Here is a 22,769-nt window from a genome sequence, read left to right as displayed (position 1 = left end):
AGGAAAATCAACAATTGCATCATCTGTATTTCACTGGATCGAGCTACCCACTGTAACATATGCCCTTCTTAATCTGTGTTTCAAATTGCTGTTAACACGCTAAAAATAAAACCTCAGTTTCGACTGTTTCTGTTTTATTCTGGTGGAGGTTTACGGAGAGTTAACAGCAAGTGTTGCTGTTGCAGATCTGTTGTAGTTTTAAAAAACAGGAAGTTGACTGAATGGGTCTTTACAGGATGCTAATTGTAGATAAGTTTCACATAAAAAAAAAACATTTCTGCTTGAACATCAGAGCCGTGCACTGTATTCAGGTCAGGACGCTGCAGCCGCTCGAGTCTGTACCAGGCTGAGACTGTCAGGGACAAACTGCACAAAGGTCAACGAATGACCAACAAACTACGTTAGTGAAGTAAATTCATTTGATTTGTTTAGACTATAAAAGGACAACTGCAGATTCAAGTGTCAGTATTTACACTCAAATTTATTTTATAACCCACGTCAATCAGACATTTGCATTTCCAAATTGAATGATTTGTTTTTGCGTCACACACTCAGCTGTAAATAAAGACTTGTCATTGTGCATTTGACGAGAGGATTGTACCATTTTAGGACATGAACATCTTCTGCTCATGTTCAGGTTGATTATTTGAATTAGATTTATTACTTAAACCTCTTTATACTCCGTCGTACATGCCAGAGTCATGTGGGAGTATTATGACATCACATGACATCATGATGTCATGTGACCTGGCTCTGTTGATTCCTCTCCCTTGGCCCCACCCCTGGATATGAAGTGTCCTCCCCAACGCTCGCTACGTCATCAGTTTTTTCATACTTCATATAAGAGTAATGAACGTTACTCGTTACTCTCACTCTGACACTGGCGTGAATAGTGATTTCCCTGAAACACTTGTCACAGCGATTCAGTCACATTTTCATTTTCTGCTGGATTATAATAGATAATAAAAAACAATCATGCTTATTTTGCAAGATTTCGTTCTTACATTTGTGAGGATTTTATCTGTGGTGGCACAGGAGGAGGAAATGATTTCACACCCAGATGTAAATTGAATTAGGTCACGTGCCTGCAGCTGAGCTCTGAGAGGACGTCCGGCTGCTCTTCACACGTTGTCTTCATACCTGCCCTCGTTTCCTCCACTTGTTCAGTGTTGTGTAACAGATTCAGAACATTTTACTCCACAGTGGGAACCACATTTAGTTTTAGGGCAGTTAAGTCATTTCCATCTTCACCAGAGGGATCCCTGGTTATATTGTATCTCAGTGGGACCTTCCTGGTAGAGTAAAGTAAAGTAGTCAGATATTTTTTTTGTTGAGACAGTCAATCTGACTCCTTTTGTCTTTGTTTTTCTCTCCTCCTGTTTTTCTTTGATTCTCTCCATCAACTTATTTGATCCAACGAAGAAAATTACATTTTGAAATTGTGTGTGTGTGTGTGTGTGTGTGTGTGTGTGTGTGTGTGTGTGTGAGAACCTCTCAAACAACTTTACACTTAAATTATACTTGACACTGATGTAATGTTAGTGACTGATTTCAAGAAAAAAGTGTAATCACATGACACCAGTACTGGCCTCTCCTTATTGGCTCCTTGTCAAATTCAATCTTTTCGATTGATTCAATCTATTTAGTTTGGTCCATGTACCATTTGTTAACATGGAGGAGGAAACAGGGTTTATGACCTATACTGCAGCGATGGGGTGACTTTGTTGGTGTGGTGAGATTAAGTCAACACAAATGTAATCCAGGTAATTCGTAGATTGGACGATACTAATCGTTCTTTATATTAATACTGATGAAGGTGTGATGATCACATTCTTCGGTTTAATACAAAGCATTTGAAATGTGAAGGTTTTCTATGTGTGAGCAACAGATTGTTTAGTTATTGGATGAAAAACATTTCACTTTGTAGTTGTTTTTTTCCTTCTTCTATCTCAGTTTGACAAATGACTTGTGCCAGAATCCCTTTGTTTGAATAACCAGAGAGAGAGAGGCACAAACGAGAATTAGCTTCGATAGACACTTTTATTACCACATACGTCATTTCTTGTTACTTTTAGCACCTTGATAAACTGCGTATTTATCATTATATACTGATCAGTAAATCATCGATCAATATTGAAAAAGAGACCATATGAAAATCCAGTGCATGATGCCACCTCTCTGGCAGGCTCACAAAGGAACCCAGAATAAAAGTCTCAGATTACTCTGAATCTTTTAACTGAAATTTAAATGACTAAGTTTATTCGGCAAAATGCTGAAATTGCGGAATATTTAGAAAAGTAGAAATCATAGATTCTTATGAATTACCTTTGTGTAATACAAATACAAAGGACAGGAAATGATTCAAAAGTTCGAAGTAGTGTTTACTCCTTTGATCTTTGGAATGATTTCATAGGAGTCAACACTCCTTTGACCATAATGACATCATCATGTATACCTGATGTGGCGGTACTACACTTTATTTACTTGCCAACCGCCGAACAAAGACGAAGAGGAGCTTATATTCTTAAGCAAGATGGCAACAATGAACAGGTTACCAAGAAACACCCAGGACCACCAGCTCCGATATGAACAACATTATCCAGGCAGACATGAGGTGTCGACCTTTAAGGGGGAGAGTTCCCTTTTTGCAGCGACAAGCGCTAATATTAAGCAGCTTCAGCAGGCCCTTGACTGTATGGAGGAAAAATACAAAGCAGAAAATGCAGAGAAGGAGATCCTGAAAACATTACTTCAGAAGCTTATCACCATTTCCCAAAATGAGCCCTCCATTCAAGAGATCGCAGAGGGACCATTCGTTCAAAGGAAGGCAGAGCTTTTAATGGAGCTAGTATCTCAACAGAAGTCCATTATTGAAGAAAAGAACCAAACTATTCTGTGTCTCAACACTAAGATCACAGAGTTAGAGCATGGCAACAACCAGCTGAAGCAATCAGCCTCCTGTCCTTTTCCACCTGCCGAGAGCCACCCAGTTGACTTTGACCAGGAAAAGCTCCTCCACAAACAAATCCAGGACCTCAAAGAGCAGCTTCAAATGGAGCTGAACAAGTCTGCGGCTTCTGCGGATATAATCAAAGTCATGGAGATGCAGCACCAGAACTTGATTTCTAATATAGAACAATTTATAAATACTTGCAGAGTTAAAAAGTTGAAGCTCATAGATTTGTCTGAAAAAGAAACGGCGGAGATCATGGAGAGAGTTATTGTGAAGATGCAAAAGGAAAACATCCAGCAGCCCCAAACATCAGCACATCTGGTTGGAATTAATACTATGTGTCAGGCCTTTAGTAATGTCTCAAATCAGCTTCAAATGAGCTTTGAAGGATTAAAGAAAGATATTGCATTCAATGAAAACATATCACAAAAGATATCTGATAATGAACAAAAGATTTCTGACTACGAAAAAAAGATCTCTAAGGATAAACAAAGGTTCTCAGAGTATGAACAGAAGATCTCCAAGGATACTCAGAAGATATCTGAGTATGAACAGAAGATTTCTGACTACGAAAAAAAGATCTCTAAGGATAAACAAAGGTTCTCAGAGTATGAACAGAAGATCTCCAAGGATACTCAGAAGATATCTGAGTATGAACAGAAGATTTCTGACTACGAAAAAAAGATCTCTAAGGATAAACAAAAGTTCTCAGAGTATGGACAGAAGATCTCCAAGGATACTCAGAAGATATCTGAGTATGAACAAAAGATTTCTGACTACGAACAAAAGATCTCTAAGGATAAACAAAGGTTCTCAGAGTATGAACAGAAGATCTCCAAGGATACTCAGAAGATATCTGAGTATGAACAGAATATCTCTGAGTACAAACAGAAGATCTCCAAGGATAAACAAAAGTTCTCAGAGTATAAACAGAAGATCTCCAAGGATACTCAGAAGATATCTGAGTACAAACAAAAGATCTACAAGGAGGAACAGAATATCTCCAAGGAGGAACAGAAGATCTCTGGGTATAAACAGAAGATCTTTGGGTATAAACAGAAGATCTCCAAGGATGAACAGAAGATGTCGGAGTATGAACAGAAGATCTTGCAGGACAAAGACCATGAATTCAAATTCTCAGACCTTAAGCCAAAGGTCTCAAATCATGAGATAAACGGCTCAGACAATGAATCAGAGAGCACTGATGCATGGGACTCTAAATCATGGGACCTTGAATCTGAGGTCTCAGACAATGAGGTGCCAGAGATCCATGATCGATTGGATGAAGAATTTAATTTATCAGACCTTGAAACTGATGTCTCAGATGATGAACCAGAGGTCAAAGTTGATGAAGCAGAGGTCTCAGATGATGCATCAGAGGTTTCAGACCAAATGCCAAAGGTCTCAAATGTCGAGCCAAAGGTCTTAGTTCATAAACCACCCATCCCACCCAATAATTCAAAGGTCTCAGCCCACAGGCTTAAGGTCTCAGATGATGAACCAGAGGACTCAGATGTTGAACTGGAGGTCTCAGATGATGAACCAGAGGTCTCAGATGGTGAATCAGAGGTCTCAGACAGTGAATCAGAGGTCTCAGATGTTGAATCAGAGGTCTCAGATGTTGAATCAGAGGTCTCAGATGTTGAATCAGAGGTCTCAGATGGTGAACCAGAGGTCAAAGTTGAGGAAAAACCAGAGACAAAAAAGAACAGAAAAGGGTGGAAAAGATTTACACATTTCCTCAAACCATGGAAGTGGGAGAAAAGAAACCGAATTTGATCAATAGTCCGAAGAAGCCTTTGGGGGGGATGAGACGAGTTACATCTTCAAGCATCTCCAGCCAAGCCGCCGCTTTCACCGCCTCTTGGAGGACCTTGACCTGGTCTTACATGATGCTTGCTGCTCTGGGTTTGTACCCTAATGGTTGATGCACTTATTGTAAGTCGCATTGGATAAAAGTGTCAGTTATATGACATGTAATATAATGACATGTAATATAATGAAATGTAATGACTGCAATTCTTAATTGTGACCAGACGCTCTGACTGTGCTTCTGTGGATTTTCTCTGTGTGCTCTTACAAATGATTCTATATTTTTTCAATCAATAAAAAACATATTTATTTAATTTATATCTTAGTATATTATGTACATTCCTGTATTGACACTTGTTTGCCACTGTTTCAAAAGGTCCGGCAAAAAAGTGCTTTGTTTCAGTGCAAGGTTTCTTTTCCTCTTTATCCTAAATAGAAAGGAGATGGATGGGATGTCACTGCTCAGTCACACTTAGACTCACATTATAAAATCTAAAAAGACTAAAACAAAACAGATTTTTATAAAAACTGTACAAGATTTAAAAAAATACCAAAACCTTTTTTTCTAAGTTGAATGGAAACTTAAATGTCGTGAACAAGCAGAAGGATTTGATGTTTGATTGGTTGAAGTATGTGAAGTAGTTGAAGAATGCTGCAGCTTCACATTATCAGAGAGAAACAGCAAAGAAGCACAGAGTATAAGTAGAAAAGTGAATTTTATATGTGAATATGAAATCTAAATCATTTTTTGTCCTAAATTCAAGGATTAATTGAAAAGTAGAGACTTTAAAATAATTAAAACGTGATGTGGAAGCTGAAGATGGTTTATTCAGGACAAAATGGTGTCCCCATATTGGAGTAAAACGTGTGTGTGTGTGTGTGTGTGTGTGGAACCTCTCAAACAACTTTACACATAAATTATACTTGACACTGATGTAATTTTTGACACTGACCACCAGGAGACACGTAGACATGTAGGATTTGTGAAGACAAAGTGAAAAATTACTGAGATGTCATTTTTGGAATCAACCATGTACTGTATGTGTTTCTGATGGAGAAAGCTCCATTTACATTGATGTCGATGGGACTATTAAAGGCTGCACTAGTTGTTGAAACTTCCCTGTGATAAAACGCTAAGTCTATTAATTCAAGAAACACTGTGTGAAAGAGCACAAATTTATCTACAAAATGAGCCACAGAATGTGTGTTTAAAAAAGAAGAAGTAAAACAAATTGTTGAAAAAGAGATTATATGAAAATCCAGTGCATGATGCCACCTCTCTGGCAGGCTCACAAAGGAACCCAGAATAAAAGTCTCAGATTACTCTGAATCTTTTAACTGAAATTTAAATGACTAAGTTTATTCGGCAAAATGCTGAAATTGCGGAATATTTAGAAAAGTAGAAATCATAGATTCTTATGAATTACCTTTGTGTATTGTATTTGTTTTTTAAAAATTCCATCAAAACTTGATCTGATTCTTGTTCATGTTGCTGGCCTCTGCCACCAGAGGGCGACTCTTACCTTCCAATATAAACGTGTGGAAGCATCTTCAATGCACGTAAAGACTCCTGCTCAGCTTTGACAGCTGCTCGTCAAGCCATCATGCGACCGCCCCCCCCTTTTCTTCTCTTGTGTTGTTCCCACATTGGCTTTTACATCTGACCTCACATCGGGCAAGGCAGCTTTATTTATGAAGCCCCTTCCACAGAGTTAATGTGCTGCACATGGACATTAAAAACAACACAGGCACAAAGTTCAAAGAATTTAAAATCGGAAAGCACAGTTTAAAGCAAAGTTTAAATTATACAATATTATCAGGTAAAATAAATAAACAGGATAAATCAGTTTTTAAAATGTTAAAATAAGTTGAAGGAGAATTTTTTTTGAGTCCAGCTATTTACCGCCTGCTGTCTGTCACCAGCCTGTAAAACAGGTTTAACCATCAGTGCACCAGCTTCCTGTGTGTGGGTCAGACCCTGCTTCTGGAACCACCACCTCCTTGACGTGGTTTCCTGGATTACAGTTCGTGCAGGAACTTGAATGAAGTTGGCCGAGATCTGAGATGTGAAACCACAAGAGACGATCACATTCACGAGGAGGAAGAACTGCAGCTCAGAAGATCATGAACGAAACCTTTTGTACTAGTGTCAAGCTTGATTTCTCCCGCAGATTCCTGCCTCCTGTTTTAATCTTGGTCTTCATCGTCGGCCTGGTTGCTAACGGATGGGGGTTGAAGTCTTTGCTGCAGAACTGGAAGAAACTGGGTAACGTCAACGTGTTTGTTCTCAACCTGGGACTTGCAGATGTTTTGTATCTGCTCACGCTGCCATTTTTGGTGGTTTACTACTTCAGGGGGAGTGTGTGGATCTTTGGAGATACATTCTGCAAGATAACGAGATTCTGCTTCAACCTGAACCTATACGGCAGCATCGGATTCCTTACGTGCATCAGCGTGTACAGGTACCTGGCTATTGTTCACCCGATGAACGGGTTGGGAAGAATCACTCCCACTCATTCTGTGACCATCTCAGTCCTCGTGTGGCTGCTGGTGGCTGTCCAGAGTCTTCCAGACATGTTCTACATCAAGACGTTTGGAAACCAAACTGGGAAATGCTACGAGACCACACACGACGCATTTGTGGAGGATTACCTGAACTACAGCCTGGGGAGGACCCTGACTGGGTTTTGTATCCCACTCCTCATCATGCTGGGCTGCTACGGACATATGATTATCACATTTTGCTCCAAAAACAACTTCCACAAGGCCCGGAAGCAAAGGATCCTGAGGTTGTTGTTCATTTGTATCCTTCTCTTCTCTGTTTGTTACATCCCCTATCACCTGTTCAAGAACCTGAATCTCTGGTCAAGAGTTCTGAGCAAACACAGGAAATGTCACAATTGGTTCAACGGAGTTTACATTGCTCATCAGATAGGTCGTGGGCTGGTGTGTCTGAACAGCGCCATCAACCCTCTGGTTTACCTCAATGCACGTAAAGACTCCTGCTCAGCTTTGACAGCTGCTCGTCAAGCCATCATGCGCCCGTTCATCACCAAGGTTTCTACGGTGTGAATGAAAATCAACAATTGCATCATCTGTATTTCACTGGATCGAGCTACCCACTGTAACATATTCCCTTTTTAATCTGTGTTTCAAATTGCTGTTAACACGCTAAAAATAAAATCTCAGTTCCAACTGTTTCTGTTTTATTCTGGTGGAGGTTTACGGAGAGTTAACAGCAAGTGTTGCGGTTGCAGATCTGTTGTAGTTTTAAAAAACAGGAAGTTGACTGAATGGGCGTCTTTACAGGATGCAGATTGTAGATAAGTTTCACATAAAAAAACCCATTTCTGCTTGAACATCAGAGCCGTGCACTGTATTCAGGTCAGGACGCTGCAGCCGCTCGAGTCTGTACCAGGCTGAGACTGTCAGGGACAAACTGCACAAAGGTCAACGAACGACCAACAAACTACGTCAGTGAAGTAAATTCATTTGATTTGTTTAGACTATAAAAGGACAACTGCAGATTCAAGTGTCAGTATTTACACTCAAATTTGGTCCATCAAACATTTGCATTTCCAAATTTAATGATTTGTTTTCCCGTGTAAAATGGTCATAATCTAGATTTAGTCTGGTTTGAGGAAATGAAAAATTCTCCTGGTTGATTTGACATCTTTCAAAACCCCCCACTGATGATTTTTTAAAAGTCGACTACATGAAAGGTGAAAACAGAAACTCTCAGATCATTATCCTAAACTTCCTCTGTGGTGTTTTTTTTCTACTCATTTAACTCAACCACATGTACGTATACGTGTGTATGTGACACATTACACATTGCATGCAAAGGTTTGACCCTGTTCCGCTTTCAGTGCCTTTAGAGTTGGTGAAGGAAAAAAAACATAGCTGGCCTCTGCCACCAGAGGGCGACACTTACCTTCCAATATAAACGTGTGGAAGCATCTTCATCACCCGAATGTCTGCGCTCTAACATGACAGCTGTAGTTTGTGTGATGAAACCGTCACGACACGAGGAGCCTCAAACAAACTAAAGCAATCAGTCAAGATTTGCTACCTCCGACAAGGACGTCATGTTTTCACCCTTCACTGTTTGTTTGTCGTGAGCAGAATTATGCAAAAAACCACAGAAGTGGTTTCCACAAAACTTGGCAGAAGGATGAGCCATTGACTAGGAGATGATTGATCTAGTTGAGGATCTGGATAAGGAGGCAGATCCAGGAACTTGTCATCACTTTCTTTAACCCTGCGAGGTGGGATGTGTGTTTTCTTTTTTCACATTTTCACCATTATCCAAGAGAGTCATTCGTGGATCTTGATGAAACAATTGTGATATCTGTGATTGTGTGTAGTTCTGACCCAGTTTCTATCACTTAGAACAGAGGAAGGATTCTGTCGTTTGCCTCCTTAGAATAAAGTATAATCAGGTGAATGTCAACAGGCCCAGTGTTGAGATAAGACACTGAGGAGAAAGAAGGTTTGCGTTTCTGTTTACTCCCACATTGAGGAGGAGTGTAAGTAACAAGGAGGTGGAACAAAGAAGACGTCTTCTGCTCGTGTAATGTTTGACTGTACAGGCACATTCCTTCATGCACGACCTCTCATACACCAGCTAATCTGCAGGGGACGAATTTGTCCAAACCTGTGCTCAGGAGACAGAATGAATAAAATGTCTTGTTCTGTTGAAATCATAGTAGCTGTGGTCGGTCTGGCAGCTAAAGGACGGAGTTTGAAGTCAGGCCGGAGACAAATTCTGCAAGATAACGAGATTCTGATTGAGCAAAGACACACAAGCATCGGAGAAATCACGCAAACAGCTCTGAAAGTTAAAGCAGCTTTATTTTGAGGAAGAAAAACCTGAAGATACTGGCACAGAGAACTGGGTGCACTCATAACTACAGTTAGTGTGGCTGGTCAGATATGAACCAGAGAGGAAACCAGTAAACTGCACTGTGTCACTTTCTTCTCTCTTCGGTGACGGCTCGTTTTATCAGCGTCTGTTTCCACCTAACGGCAGAAATGATAGTCGGGCGCCGGACAGGACAATGACACTAACTATGACAAGACAAAACTCAAAACATTTTCAAATTGATCAATATAATTATATTCAAATTAAATAATAAAGCCAGCAAACGGGTGAATAAGCAACTTCTACAGAAACAACAATCTACAACCAAAAGTCTGAACCATCACAGGTGATTGACATTATCCCGTCTGGCGCCCCAAACTATTATGCCTCCGCGCCGGCAATAGCCAGAGGCCGGAGGTATTATGTTTTCAGGTTGTCCGTCCCATTCGTCCCATTTGTCCCATTCGTCCCATTCCCATGAACATGAAGGAATTTCCTCAAATTTGGTGCAATTATTCTTGGATTCACGGTTGAACTCACTCGATTTTGGTGGTTTAAAGGTCAAAGGTCAAGGTGACCACACAAAGCAAACACCTCCTCTATTCCCTCTTGGACTTGGATGAGGACGTCTTGGTCCACATGAAGCGTCTGATGAGACATCTGCAGGAAACCCAAACTGATGCAGTGACTATCAGACCGAACGCCGTCATCACTGCCATCACATCTAGACAATAGTACGAATACCAGGGCATCTTGTATGACTCTGTGCGCAGATGAGCTGCCCCCCTGTGCCTCATGACGAACTCCATCCAGAAAACGGCGCTGTCTAAGGGCTTCATTGGTTTGTCGCGGTGAAGCCGGGACAGTTTGACCATGTTCTGTTTGTACGGCTTCTCCGGGTCGACAATGTTCCTCAGAGTACTTGTCAGAGACTCCACATCCATAGTTGTCACTTCAACAATCTCAGCTACTCCCCGTGCCCTCAGACGCACCATGTTGTCGTACTGGTCAAAGATGAGGGGGATGCCCAGGATGGGGACGCTTTGGTAGATGGCCTCGTAAATACCGTTGGTGCCGCCGTGCGTGACGAACACCTTGGTCTTAGCGTGACCTAATATATCGTTTTGAGGCAGCCACTTCACCAGCATGGTGTTGTTCCCCAGTGTGACCGGTCTCTTCCCGGTGTGTCTCCACACTACTTTCTGCGGGAGGTTGGCGAACGCTGAGGCGATGATCTCCGATATCTCGGGGCCGAGGTCGTTCAGCAGGGTCCCCAGTGTCATGACGACCACCCCGTGTTCACCTGAGCTCTGCACAAATTCTTCTAAATCCGTCGGAAGAGGCTTGGGGGGTTTTCCCTGGAAGCCTCCGATGTAGACCACGTTGGGCATAGTGGGCCGGGGGAACTCGAACGTGAAGTCGACTCGCATCAGCCACAGATCTGCTCCCTGGATGAGAGACATGACGTCGACGCCTTCTCCGAAATATTTATCACACACAGCCTGGTAAGGCGGATTTGAGACATAGTGGTACATGTACACCAGTATGCTGTGATAGATTATATTCTTGGTTCTTTGAAAAAGGTCCATAGAGTCTGAGCTATGAGTAAACAACTGAGGGACGTAGGACAAAGGAGAAGGAGCAACGGCAAAGTGAGCCTCGCCATTGAAAAGCCAGCGCACGTTCAAAACCAGGGGAAGTTGGAGGTGATGTGCCACCAGCACGCCAGCGGGAAACGCCGGGTCCGTCAGACAGAGGTCGTATCCAGTTTCCCTCAGTTCCTGCATCAGCGTCTTATTCTCAAAGATGCTGACGACCAGATTCGCCACAGTATGCTGGTTCTCCCCAATCATGTCGAAAAGGTTCCTGTAAAACTCCACGAACGCCCACGGAGAGCCTTGCTGTCGACGGATGTCGAGCGACCTCTTCAGGAAAGAGGTCATGAAGGACTGGCTCTCGAGGTTTTGGGCCTGCTCCTGGTGGACGGTGATGGAGCGGTAATGGGGGGAGATTTCGGAGACGTACCAGCTGGTGGTGGAGCGCAGCACGGTGATTTGATGGCCCTGAGAATGCAGCGCCTCCACCAGGATTTTCATGTTCAGCCAGTGGCTCCCATCCACGGGGTAGACCAGCACTTTGCCGCCATCACAGCAGGAGGCCAGAGTCGCTGAAAACAGTAAGATGAACGCCAGAGCTCGATGTGACTCCATCACTGCAGAAGAAAGACAGAACCAGATGAAGAAACATCTGCAGCTCATACATGCAACAGAAAGAATCTGCACATTATCGCCATTATGTTTTACTGAGCGAGAGAAAATCCACACAACTACAGCTCCTGTTACAGGATTTATTTCCCAGTGACATGTCACGGCTCTGTCTTCTGATTAAGAACAGAGATGCCATGTTAAATACCCACAATCCATTGTGATACAGAATATATATAAAATAACAAAATATATAGTAGGTTATTAAACTTGACATATCTGTGTCACCTCTCAAGGTATTTAAAAATATTATTTAATATGAGCAAGTTTTGAGTGATATAATGGAAAAGTAGCCAACTTTGTCTTTAATTTCCATAAAGTGTAGTGAGTTCTGGAAGCTCTCCTTTGTCTCCCGATCAGAAAGGACATGTGGTCAGGCTTTGTTTTCTCTAAATGTGACTGGTCCGCTACTTTTTGCTCTTTGAACAGAGTCTCAGAGTCACAGTTAAGTATCTCCAGTCAAAGTCCTTGTGCACATGATACTTATTATATGTAATATGTGCAAATATCACACATCTGTGATCTTATCATATTAGCAGAATCATCTGGAGCCTGAAATGTTTATGAGACAAACCCTGTGGGGGATTTTCTGCCTGATAAATCATCACATCATGAAATGGAATTAAGAGCAGCAGGCGTTATGAGAATGCAGTTCACAGGAAAAAAACATATGTACCATCTGAGCTGCAGGGCAGATTTGGTGTGAGGACAAATGTCAAGACAAACAAAACACAGGGTGTGAAAGCCTGTGGTTTGTGAGGCTGCGTCTTCAGCAGCAGCAGCAGTTTGATGCAGATGCAGAGTGTGAAACAACACTCCGACACGTTTATATAAAGACAACCATCTGCACATTAAACAAAACCACATTGTCCATAGACGGTTTGAAACTCAGTTTGTGAGTAAAAATGAATTCTTACCTCCGCCCTCTGCACCCTCACACTGTGACTCGTCGGCTGAACCAAGGAGAATCCGACGTTTGACCTTATCATGCGACAGCACTGTTTAAAGACAAGTGAATGTATAACCCCACATGAATCGGCCCATTCCTCTGCTGCTGTTTTCTGAAAAACCCTCCGCCCAGATTTTTTTTCCTGTGGACGCTGTTTTGTTTTGCCTCAGCTGAAGACATCTGGAGACGATTTTCATCCACTTGTGGGATTTTCACAGAAATGATAAAAAGCAATTGTGTTGAAGCAGTAACACATGTGCAATGCTTTAATAATCCACGAGAGAAAAGTGGTTAATGTTTTTCTGAATGAGTGTTAGGTTTCATAGGTTTTTATAACACACAGCGGTTCTGTTATATGCTTCTGTTGTTATGCAACAGTTCTGCTGCTTGAGTCTTTTTTTAAACACCGTGGGTCCGTCAGTGTTACAGCAGAGGAAAGGTTACATGAGGAGATTCCTCTTCTCCGTCTGGAGCGCGGCCAAACCGACGAACTCACAGACTGGACTGGATTTGCCGGCAGCAGAAACGTCCTGTTTTAGTTACTGAGGTGAATCATCACTCAGATACAGGTTTATAAGTAGCTTCACTTTTAATTTACTAGTTCAATTCTGTAGTAGATGTCTCAACATGATTCACGGTTTGGAGACCGTCCTCCTGTAGTTTATCACGGGAGGATCGGCGACTTATTATAAAACCTTTTTACTAATCAAACTGAATATTAATACTTCATGTGTGTTCACTCTGGAATCTGAATTCTGAATTACAGCAGCATGATGAGCAGAAGTGTCATCACTTGTTTATTTTAAACACTCAATATACTCAAGACTTACAAGTGGTTAGTACTTTGGATTTGACTTATCCTGTAAATCATCCAGTTGGAGTATTTAAACCACCGAGATGGTTCAGTACTTGACTGTAAGAATAAATAAAGTTGTTCATCATTTCATTGTTTCATGTTTTCTCTAATATCAAACCCTCCCTCTTTGTGGAGGAGTGTGAAGCCGACCTGCAGGATGAGTGATTGAGGAAATGCTGGTCTAAATGTTGCCAAGGCCTCCTCATGCAACCCTGAGCAACAACAAAGTCCTCCTCAGCGACCTTTGCACTTGTTGTGCTGCGCCCTCTGAGTGCGGCTGCTCACTCGCCATATGTGTGTGTCGTGAACTCCGGCCCTGGCAAACAGTAAAGGCCAAGCCCAGGGAGCTGCTATCATATGTCCATGTGTGAGGAAAAGATAGGACTTGCAGGGCCGGGTGGGGGTGGGTTGAGACTCCTTTGGCATTAAGGGTCTAGTTTCTCTCAAGAGAGCATCAGTCCTGTTCATTCCTGGTTGTGCGGCTCTGCTGCCGGAGTGTAGCACAGAATGGAGCTTCCCCAGCTGGAACACATGAGGCTCCGCAAGTGTGACAGCGCAGGTGAGGTTCCTGCAGAGAGCGTGAGACACACAACCTGCGGTGAAGCTTCTACTAATACATGTGCATAGATGTATTCATTCTGACAGGGAGAGGAACAACAGGCTGTTGGTTGTCGTACGTGCTTTCAAGCAGCAGTGACGTTATTTCCACGTTGAGAGAAACTGCACAAGTTGTCAAAATAAGAAGAAATTGGAAGTTAAGAGAGAGCGGCTTTCTTTGCTTGTTATTTCATGGACTTGATTGTTTCTTCTCTGTCTCCTGCTCAGTAATAATGTGAAATGCAACTCGTCTAAAACAAACACACGTGCACACGTTCACAAACTGATCACCAGAGGAAGACGTCCCCTCTGAGAGTCTGCGCGCTGTGGAATGAGTTCATCAAATGTGTACCTCTTTACTTATATCCTTGTGAGGACCATATTAGGCATATAGACCCTACAGAGGGAGGACATTTTGACCAGTCCTGACTTTTTCAATGGGCTGTTTGAGGGTTAGGACTTGGTTTAGGTTAGGGTTAGGGTTAGGGTTAAGCATCTAGTTTGGATGGTTAAGGTGAGGGTAAGGGTCTAGGGAACGTATTACCTCGATGAGTGTCCTCACTAAGATAGAAGTACAAACATGTGTTTGTGTGTCTCAGTGTGAGTTTGTGTGTGTGAGAACCGACTCCAGGCCGTTGTTTGGGAGGACGTGCTGAACTCCTGCCAAAGCAAACGTCCGTCAGAATAGCACGTTTAGTACCTTCACTAAAGAGCTGAGCTTCTTCAAAAACAGGGGGAAAAAGGGGCATTACAGGTTATCAGCCAAAGAGAAACTGCTTCCTAGACATTCAACATTGGCCGAAGCTGCACGATGATGTTTTCTGATTGAAATGTCTGGCATCTGATTCCTGGTTACAGAGTTTACAGATACGGCGACCGTTTCCAACTTTTCATTTCTTGGAAAAAATAAAGTTACAGCTGATTTTTATTATCGTTTGTTGACAGGTGATATTTAAGGAGCTTTTTGGTCTGGAAGTAACTTTCAGTTCCAAGCGATGACATTTTATTCACAGAATACATCTGCTCAAATGTTTTACTGTTTTAAATGAGCTTTTCTTCCTGTTTCGGAGAATGAGAAGAATGAATGAATGAATGAATCTCGGCCTGATTGCCTAAACTAAGGCATTGTTGCCTTGATGTCATCAGAAGATCCCGACCTTTGGCTTAGAAACAACCTGAACCAGGGGAGGAAGGAGCCAAATGTATAAAGGGAAAGAACAGCTTCCCATCTGGGTGCATATTACAAACCAACCTTTGTCTTGTGCGCCAGGCTCGGAGCATTAAAGTGTGACAATACTGTCAGAGGTTTGTGTCTCGTTCCTCGTTGTCAGAGTGGGATTTGCAGAATTGCCACGACGAGAGTAACTGTCATTTTTTGTGTAGTTACAAGTTCGTTATTTAGTTTGTTGGTTAAGCTTCATTTCAGACTCATAACTCATAACATAAGTTTAGGTTCAGGATCCAAAGACACTTGGAGAATGGGGGAGACAGGGATCGAACTGCCGGCCTATAGTTGACAACCCGCTGATCCACCGCACAATAGAACAATGAGAATAAGAATAAGAATAATAAACTTTGTTTGTGCAGCACTTTTCATACAGGAATTGCTTCACAAAGGGGCCTCACAGCAAAGATGGAAAAATACAATCATCACACTTCACAAGCCGACAGGGCTTAAAACCCCAGACAGACTTTTGTTCCGGTGTTTCCACGGACAATATGAGCTCTGTTGTCAGGATCACGTTGTTTTTTAAAACCAGTATCAGTGTTTTGATTCAAATGTCAGGTTTTAACTGCCCTCTGGTGGTGAGAACGAATCTTCCTCAGCCTGATAAACAAACTGTGCTCATCTGAATTCACGGCAGCTTCCCTCAGCTCTTCACTGGTCTCACAGGACTCTGCACATCTGACTCCAAACCAGTCACACAGCGGATGCACAGCTCGCTGGATTGGGAGGATTCCCTGCTGGGTGACATCACCCCAGAGATTTTGGCAGCTGCTCTCCTTTGAGAGGCAGACATGCAGCGAGGCCTCAGGTCCTCCTCCTCCTCCTCCTCCTCCTCCCCCTCTTCCTCCTCCTGCTGCCTACCAAGTACCTCTCCTTTGCTGCAGTCAGCTGACCTGCAGCATGTAGCGTGCAGTGAAGCACACACATCGCAGGGCTTTTGTCGCTCCACTCCTCCGCCGGGCGCTCTGCAGGCCTCATGGCTCTCACCATTAATGCGTCCACCGAGCAGCAAAAGCTCACCCAGACTCCTCTGCTCAAGATCTGGGTGCCTTGGATGGGCTGCAGCTTGAACCGCAGGAGGGGATGTAAGTGCAGTGACACGCAGATTAAAAGCATCTACTCTGTTTTCACTGAACTCTGGTTTCCGCAGATTGAAGGTGGTGGTACAGGTCAGAGGTGTGTGTTCTGCACTGGGCCCGGACCCCTCTCCTCCTGCTGCTGCAGGGCCGAGCTCAGTCCGGTCAGGGGATGAGCAGTCTGAGACACAGAGGGGTCAGCGGCAGCCAGACAGGACCAGACCAGGTCCGAGCTGGCTCTCTGTTCTGTGTCTGCCGTGGGCCTTTCAGCACTTTGCTGACGCGGCATATTCCATTCATATTGGAACAGCCTGGAGTCCGACCCTCTCCCCGTCCATGTATAGACACGCACGGGTCATCCGGGTACTTCTGTTATCTGGCAAGTGATCCTGCCGTCTGCTCTATAAATGACAGACAAGCAGGAAACAACAGAGTCGTGACTGGGTAAGAAACACAGGTTTGAGATTTGTGTGTAAGTATATGAGCGGAGAATTTAGATTTATCTCAGAAGAGGCTCCACATCTCTCTCATTTCATTTTTCACTTTAGATAATTGTGATGTTGTAGTCGGGGCCTTGTTGTGTGTAGCTGAGCTGAACTGCACCAACCTGCAGGGAAGATTTGGACAATTTTAACACACTTGGAGATTAGGAGTGTTTTGTTCTGTCGACCATATGGCGCCGCACGCCGACTGCTACCTGAGGAGGTGGAGCATCTAGTCGGTAAAACTTTTCTTCTCACTCCCTCAAAGGTCTATTGACTGTTTGCAAATGATTATTTAATCGTTGTGACGTCTTTGTGTGTCTTCTTTCTGTGTTTCTCTTGTTGCTCGGACAGTTTTCTGTGTCGTGACACGCTGCCAAAGGCTGGCAGACAGATAAGCCTCAGTACAGAGGCTCCCTGGTTTGCAGACATTAGAGCTGCACCACGGAGCTCTTCCATTCTCCCTTAATGAAGATTACCTTGGCAGCAACACACACACAACACAACACAACACAGCACAGAGCCTCAGAGAGTTGTTTACCTCGTTTGCATTTGATCTTTGGAACACAGCTGATGCTCTTCTGTCACTTCAATGTGCAGCAACAGCAAAACTTCAACATCTTTCTTACTCAATGTCAATTTGATAGTGACGGATACAAAAACATTGAGATTTGCAATAACAATAATTAAGTTATTTGGGCCTTTAAAGCAACACCGTGCACTATTCACGCTCTGCTATTCTCTGGCACCCCCTACAGGTAGGATGCGTACCTCACTGTCGTAAATACGAGTTGTGGAGAAGGACGAAGTGCTTGTCTCTAATTCGCTATCTGCTAGCTGCGGCCGTGGTTGTTGGTGTGTGATGTCTGCCGTAAAGCAGGTCGTAGCGTTCCAGCACGGTCCATCAGAGTTGCATGGTGCAGGTCCAGGCCTCTAGGGGGCGCTGTGGTAATGACAGACACGCCATTCTCCCTATTATAAGTTTGTGTGACAACAAAATGATTTTTAAAGATGTTATTTTAAGGTAAAAAAACGACGCAGTGTTGCTTTAAGACAACAAACGTAGTACACATGACCATGCGCTTTCGTGTCATGTTTCTGTGTCTGTGTGTTTTCTCCTCAGCCTCGGTGCCTCAGTTCTGTAACTCTCCCACGGTGATCGTGATGGTGGGTCTTCCTGCCAGAGGGAAGACGTACATATCCAAGAAGCTCACCCGCTACCTCAACTGGATCGGAGTTCCTACAAAAAGTCAGCGTTTAAAAAAAAAACATCCTGACGTAATGGACAAATAAGACACAGAGCAGATTTAATCTTCTTCTCTCCCGTCAGTGTTTAACGTCGGCCAGTACCGAAGAGAGGCCGTCAAGATCTACAAGAACTTTGAGTTCTTTAAACCAGATAACGAGGAGGCCATGAGGATCCGCAAGTACGGACGACACAGATGCTCTGATGAGTCACTGAGTGTTCAAGGTGTCATCTGCTTTGTCCTCCTCAGTATTTCCTCACATTGTGTCCTCACGAGTGTCACCTCTCCGTCAGGGCCTGTGCAGCATCCGCCCTCAAAGACGTCACCGTCTACTTCACCAAGGAACAGGGACAAGTGGCCGTAAGTCAGAGGACAACTGAGACTGTCCCTCCAATTACAATTCAACAATTTGTTATCGTCTGGGAAAAATAAAAGATAAAGTGTGAAAAGGATGAGGATGATTATGATAATGAGGGTAATCTCAGTTTGAGCTTAAAGACTTCTACAAGAAATCCTGTGTTATGAATTAGCAATGGAGAATTTTAAAGATGTGAGAGGGAAGGTTGCATTATGGGAATTTCAGTGTTTTTGCAACTTGACCCAATACGGTGACTTAAAGTCTGAATATTCCTTCCTCTAAACTGTGTCTCCTGCAAATCCTCTAACTTTACTAAATCATTATGTTTTACTGGCTGAGGTTCTGAAGCATACGCTGCATTTCACCATGTTTCTGCAGAATCGTGTTTTTGTAATAGACGTAAACACAGATTTACAAGTATTCATTGATAAGAGAGAATAAAACAATAATGCCGTCACTTGTTATTTGTGAATTTGTGTAAAATCAGTTTTATTGTCAGGAGTCAAAATTGAAAGTGAGGGCAGAAATCATGATTTATGTCCTAGAAGAGCTTTGTAAAATGTTTTAAATAAATTAAATTAAACAACAAAGTTTATTGTAAATTGCATGACATTGTATTAAAATGTGTAAAGACATAACTTACTGCCTAATTCTGATGCTGAACATTTTGAATGTGCTTTATATCCAAATATTACCTGGATGTGTTATTGACAGCACCTTTGTCCTGCAGGTGTTTGATGCCACCAACACCACCAGGGAGAGGAGGGCCAGCATTCTGAGTTTTGCGAAGGAGAAAGGCTACAAGGCAAGTGCAGGTGTGGAAGTGGCACAGGAAATATATACTTGTTTGTTTAGCATAGGTTGAAACGGCTCACCTGCCTCCCAGCAGCTCTGCATCTCACTGTTTGAATGAATTCTTGTGCAGATTTTCTTTGTGGAATCAATCTGTGATGACCCAGAGATCATTGCAGAGAATATCAAGGTAACGTGCACCTTCACATCTTCTGATATGACGTTTTTCCTCCATTATCATACAAGAAGTGGGACGTAGTGATTTCAGTTAAACTCTAAAACTTTTACTTTCCAGCAAGTAAAGTTCGGGAGTCCAGATTACGTGGATCGTGACGTAGATGAAGCCAAGGAAGACTTCATCCAGCGCATCGAGTGTTACAGAGCCAGCTACATGTCGATAGACGACGAGAAAGACAGGTACTGACCATAATGTTTTTATTTCCTATCTGATGAATTAATTTCTAAAGTTAATTCCCTGACTTTGAACAGGAAGCTCTCCTACATCAAGATCTTCGACGTGGGCAGCAGATACCTGGTGAACCGGGTTCAGGACCACATTCAGAGCAGGATCGTCTACTACCTCATGAACATCCACGTCACGCCAAGGTCCATCTATCTGAGTCGCCACGGAGAGAGCGAACTCAACCTGCTGGGTCGCATCGGGGGAGACTCGGGCCTCTCGCCCAGAGGACACAAGGTAAAGAAACAAGATAAGAGCGGATGTTAAAAGTAAATACGACCTCTGTGACTTCATGTTCATCTCCTCTTCATCTCCTCCAGTACGCCAACTCCTTGGCAACCTTCATCAAGAGTCAGAACATCAAGGACCTGAAGGTGTGGACGAGCCACATGAAGAGGACCATCCAGACGGGAGAGGCTCTGGGGGTCCAGTACGAACAGTGGAAGGCTCTCAATGAGATCGACGCCGTGAGTTTTTTTAACTTACATTATCCAGAATGTTTCCAATGAACCAGAGAAATCCTCAATTTTATTCAAGGTAGCTAACTTCAAACATTTGCACCTGAGCCATGTCAGGTAGATATCTCAAACCCGAACCAAAATAAAACTGGATCCAACTACACACATTGATAGATAGATAGATAGATAGACAGATAGACGGATAGATAGATAGATAGACGGATAGACGGATAGATGGATAGATATGAATATGAATATGATCCCTAGTGGCCGAAGTTACACACTGTACATTTAAGACTACTTTTATATTTCTACGTGATGTTTTCATTGTGACTTTTCCTCATCAAGGGCGTGTGTGAGGAGCTCACCTACGAGGAGATTCAGGAGAATTTCCCAGAGGAGTTTGCCCTGAGAGACCAGGACAAGTATCGTTACCGTTACCCTAAGGGCGAAGTGAGTGGCAGAGTCTGGTTGATGAAGTCTTAACGACCTGAGGTTATGGACTGTTTAATCATTTTGTCTCTGTTCCAGTCCTATGAGGACATCGTCCATCGTCTGGAGCCGGTCATCATGGAGCTGGAGCGGCAGGAGAACGTCCTGGTCATCTGTCACCAGGCTATAATGCGCTGCCTGTTGGCCTACCTCTTAGACAAACCTGCAGGTACAGAGAACCAGACTTCTACGTTTCACACCGTGTGACGTTTTGTTTTAACCCCACAACCGTTTTCCTTCCCTCCCTGTGAAGTTGGGCTGCCTTATCTGAGATGCCCCCTTCACACGGTGCTCAAACTCACACCCATAGCCTACGGTAGGTTGCGGCCCGTTGAGTGTGTGGCTGCTCCGTTCACTGTTAAACTTTCCCTGACCGTCTGGCTCCTCTCTTCAATCGCAGGGTGTAAGGTCGAGTCTTTCTTCCTCAACATCGAAGCAGTCAACACACACAGAGAGAGGCCAGAGGTAAGTTTCCTCAAGTCATTTCAGACTCTTAGATTCTCAAACCAGCTGGTCTGTGGTGTTTACATATTCCTGCCGACAAACAGACAAATAAACAAAAAACAAAAAGTCATATTCCTCACCGTTGATTTGTGTTTTGTTAGATTTTTTACGTTGGCATGTCACAGATGCAACTGAAGATATTGTTCAACCTGATGAAGGAAAATGCTCATGTCCTGTAATCACCCCATGTGGCCCCAGGGGTCGCTGTTCAGCAACAGCTCCACAGTCTGGCATTGAATGAACCGTCAGTGGTTTTGTCTGTGTCTCTGCAGAACGTGGACACCAACAGAGACCCAGAGGAAGCTCTGCAGACGGTTCCTGATCACATATAGAAGCGTGTGAAACCGGATGTTGCTGCAACTGATGAGCTTCACACAAACACAATAGAGACGCACTCCAGTTAAAGGCTGATGGTGTGACAATGGAAAGTGTGGTGGGGGGGGGGGGGGCTTCAAAGCACAAGAAGAAGAAAAGATGGTAGAAACGAGACTGAGGCTACGTCCATACGACTACATCGATGGACTCCCCTGAAGATCATCACCTGCAGCTGTAGATTCTGTTTTTGCCTGTGAATCGTTCCTGTGTCTTTTTCTAACTCGAGTTTCTCAACATTTTTTAAAGTGTCACGATGTTTACAAAAAGGCTGAGAGGAGGCGGAGCTTAGAGACCTTCGATAACCTGGGACTTAGCACATGTGTAACTGTTGTGTACAGATGTGGAAACACCACACGTTGCTGATTATCAGGGTCGGTATCAGCACCATGGACAGCACCAACACAGATCTCATTGTTTTTGTGTAGTAAAGTGGACGAGACGCCAAAATCTACTGAGTGTGAATAAAAGAATGTAAATAAATAAACTACACAATGCACTGTTCGCTTTGTTTTTGTGACCACGCAGGTGCATTCAAATAATCACCACACTCCATGCAGAAGAGTTTAGAAAGTTTATTTTGCATTTCTCTCTTTCCTCGTCCCGACACCGGGAAGTAAAAATAAAAGTCTTGAGACGTACATTGTCCTTTGTTTTCAAATTCCAGTGAAAAACACACGAGAAACTAACTGACATCAAATAGAAATGCAGAAAATATCACATTTTCTGTACAGAGTCCGTTAATATAATAAAAAAGACAAAACAAATAAAACAAGTTTGCACCAGTTGGGCCACAACAGTAGAATTTCTACTTAATGAGTCAACACACCACACTTTCTGACTCTTTCCCACAATGCAACAGTCCATCAGTCCCATCCCCCACCTTGTTCATATAGAGACGTCCCAAATGGTCGACTCGAGCCATGTTCAACCCATAAATTAAGATTTTTTTGAAATAAATATGGTAGTAAATATGATTTAAAAACCAGCATTAATATTTTTCAT

At 43.1% G+C, this 22,769-nt stretch overlaps 3 protein-coding genes across 5 annotated transcripts; 2 read left to right on the top strand and 1 right to left on the bottom strand.

The window, feature by feature from the left end:
• Positions 1-6,889: 6,889 nt before the first annotated feature.
• On the top strand, positions 6,890-7,952 carry LOC117764364 (P2Y purinoceptor 1-like). The gene has a single exon (XM_034590071.1). It carries the CDS (start codon positions 6,890-6,892, stop codon positions 7,835-7,837), a length of 948 nt encoding a protein of 315 aa, XP_034445962.1. The 3' UTR covers positions 7,838-7,952.
• Positions 7,953-9,600: 1,648 nt separating this feature from the next.
• Positions 9,601-12,978, bottom strand: LOC117764350 (UDP-glucuronosyltransferase 2A2-like). 2 transcript variants are annotated; one of them, XM_034590055.1, is made up of 2 exons: positions 12,811-12,978; positions 9,601-11,841 (listed from the first exon to the last, which is right to left on the bottom strand). In XM_034590055.1, the coding sequence occupies exon 2, from the start codon at positions 11,837-11,839 to the stop codon at positions 10,229-10,231; it is 1,611 nt and encodes a 536-aa protein (XP_034445946.1). In that variant the 5' UTR covers positions 11,840-11,841; positions 12,811-12,978; the 3' UTR covers positions 9,601-10,228. The 2 variants fall into 2 exon arrangements, with proteins under 2 accessions (XP_034445946.1, XP_034445947.1); XM_034590056.1 differs by lacking the exon at positions 12,811-12,978 and adding an exon at positions 12,570-12,592.
• A 1,137-nt stretch (positions 12,979-14,115) lies between these two features.
• pfkfb1 (6-phosphofructo-2-kinase/fructose-2,6-biphosphatase 1) lies at positions 14,116-22,001 on the top strand. 2 transcript variants are annotated; one of them, XM_034590061.1, is made up of 14 exons: positions 14,116-14,257; positions 18,205-18,330; positions 18,412-18,508; positions 18,622-18,688; positions 19,417-19,491; positions 19,612-19,668; positions 19,774-19,895; positions 19,968-20,175; positions 20,259-20,405; positions 20,745-20,849; positions 20,928-21,057; positions 21,142-21,204; positions 21,289-21,353; positions 21,665-22,001. In XM_034590061.1, exons 1-14 carry the CDS (start codon positions 14,206-14,208, stop codon positions 21,722-21,724), a joined length of 1,374 nt encoding a protein of 457 aa, XP_034445952.1. In that variant the 5' UTR covers positions 14,116-14,205; the 3' UTR covers positions 21,725-22,001. The 2 variants fall into 2 exon arrangements, with proteins under 2 accessions (XP_034445952.1, XP_034445951.1); XM_034590060.1 differs by lacking the exon at positions 14,116-14,257 and adding an exon at positions 16,434-16,608.
• The last annotated feature ends 768 nt before the right edge of the window (positions 22,002-22,769 follow it).

The sequence above is a fragment of the Hippoglossus hippoglossus genome, chromosome 7, assembly GCF_009819705.1.
Source record: "Hippoglossus hippoglossus isolate fHipHip1 chromosome 7, fHipHip1.pri, whole genome shotgun sequence".
Taxonomy (NCBI): domain Eukaryota; kingdom Metazoa; phylum Chordata; class Actinopteri; order Pleuronectiformes; family Pleuronectidae; genus Hippoglossus; species Hippoglossus hippoglossus.
The sequence above is the reverse complement of the archived record's forward strand: the minus strand, read 5'-3'. Positions and strand labels throughout refer to the sequence as shown.

Bases quoted from the DNA above. Each gene is read 5' to 3' on its own strand.
- pfkfb1 (XM_034590060.1), top strand. From the start codon at position 16,500: ATGGCTCTCACCATTAATGCGTCCACCGAGCAGCAAAAGCTCACCCAG. The intron at 18,331-18,411 runs GTCAGCGTTTAA...CTCTCCCGTCAG, and splicing joins GATCGGAGTTCCTACAAAAA to TGTTTAACGTCGGCCAGTAC. The intron at 21,354-21,664 runs GTAAGTTTCCTC...GTGTCTCTGCAG, and splicing joins CACACAGAGAGAGGCCAGAG to AACGTGGACACCAACAGAGA.
- LOC117764350 (XM_034590055.1), bottom strand. From the start codon at position 11,839: ATGGAGTCACATCGAGCTCTGGCGTTCATCTTACTGTTTTCAGCGACT.
- LOC117764364 (XM_034590071.1), top strand. From the start codon at position 6,890: ATGAACGAAACCTTTTGTACTAGTGTCAAGCTTGATTTCTCCCGCAGA.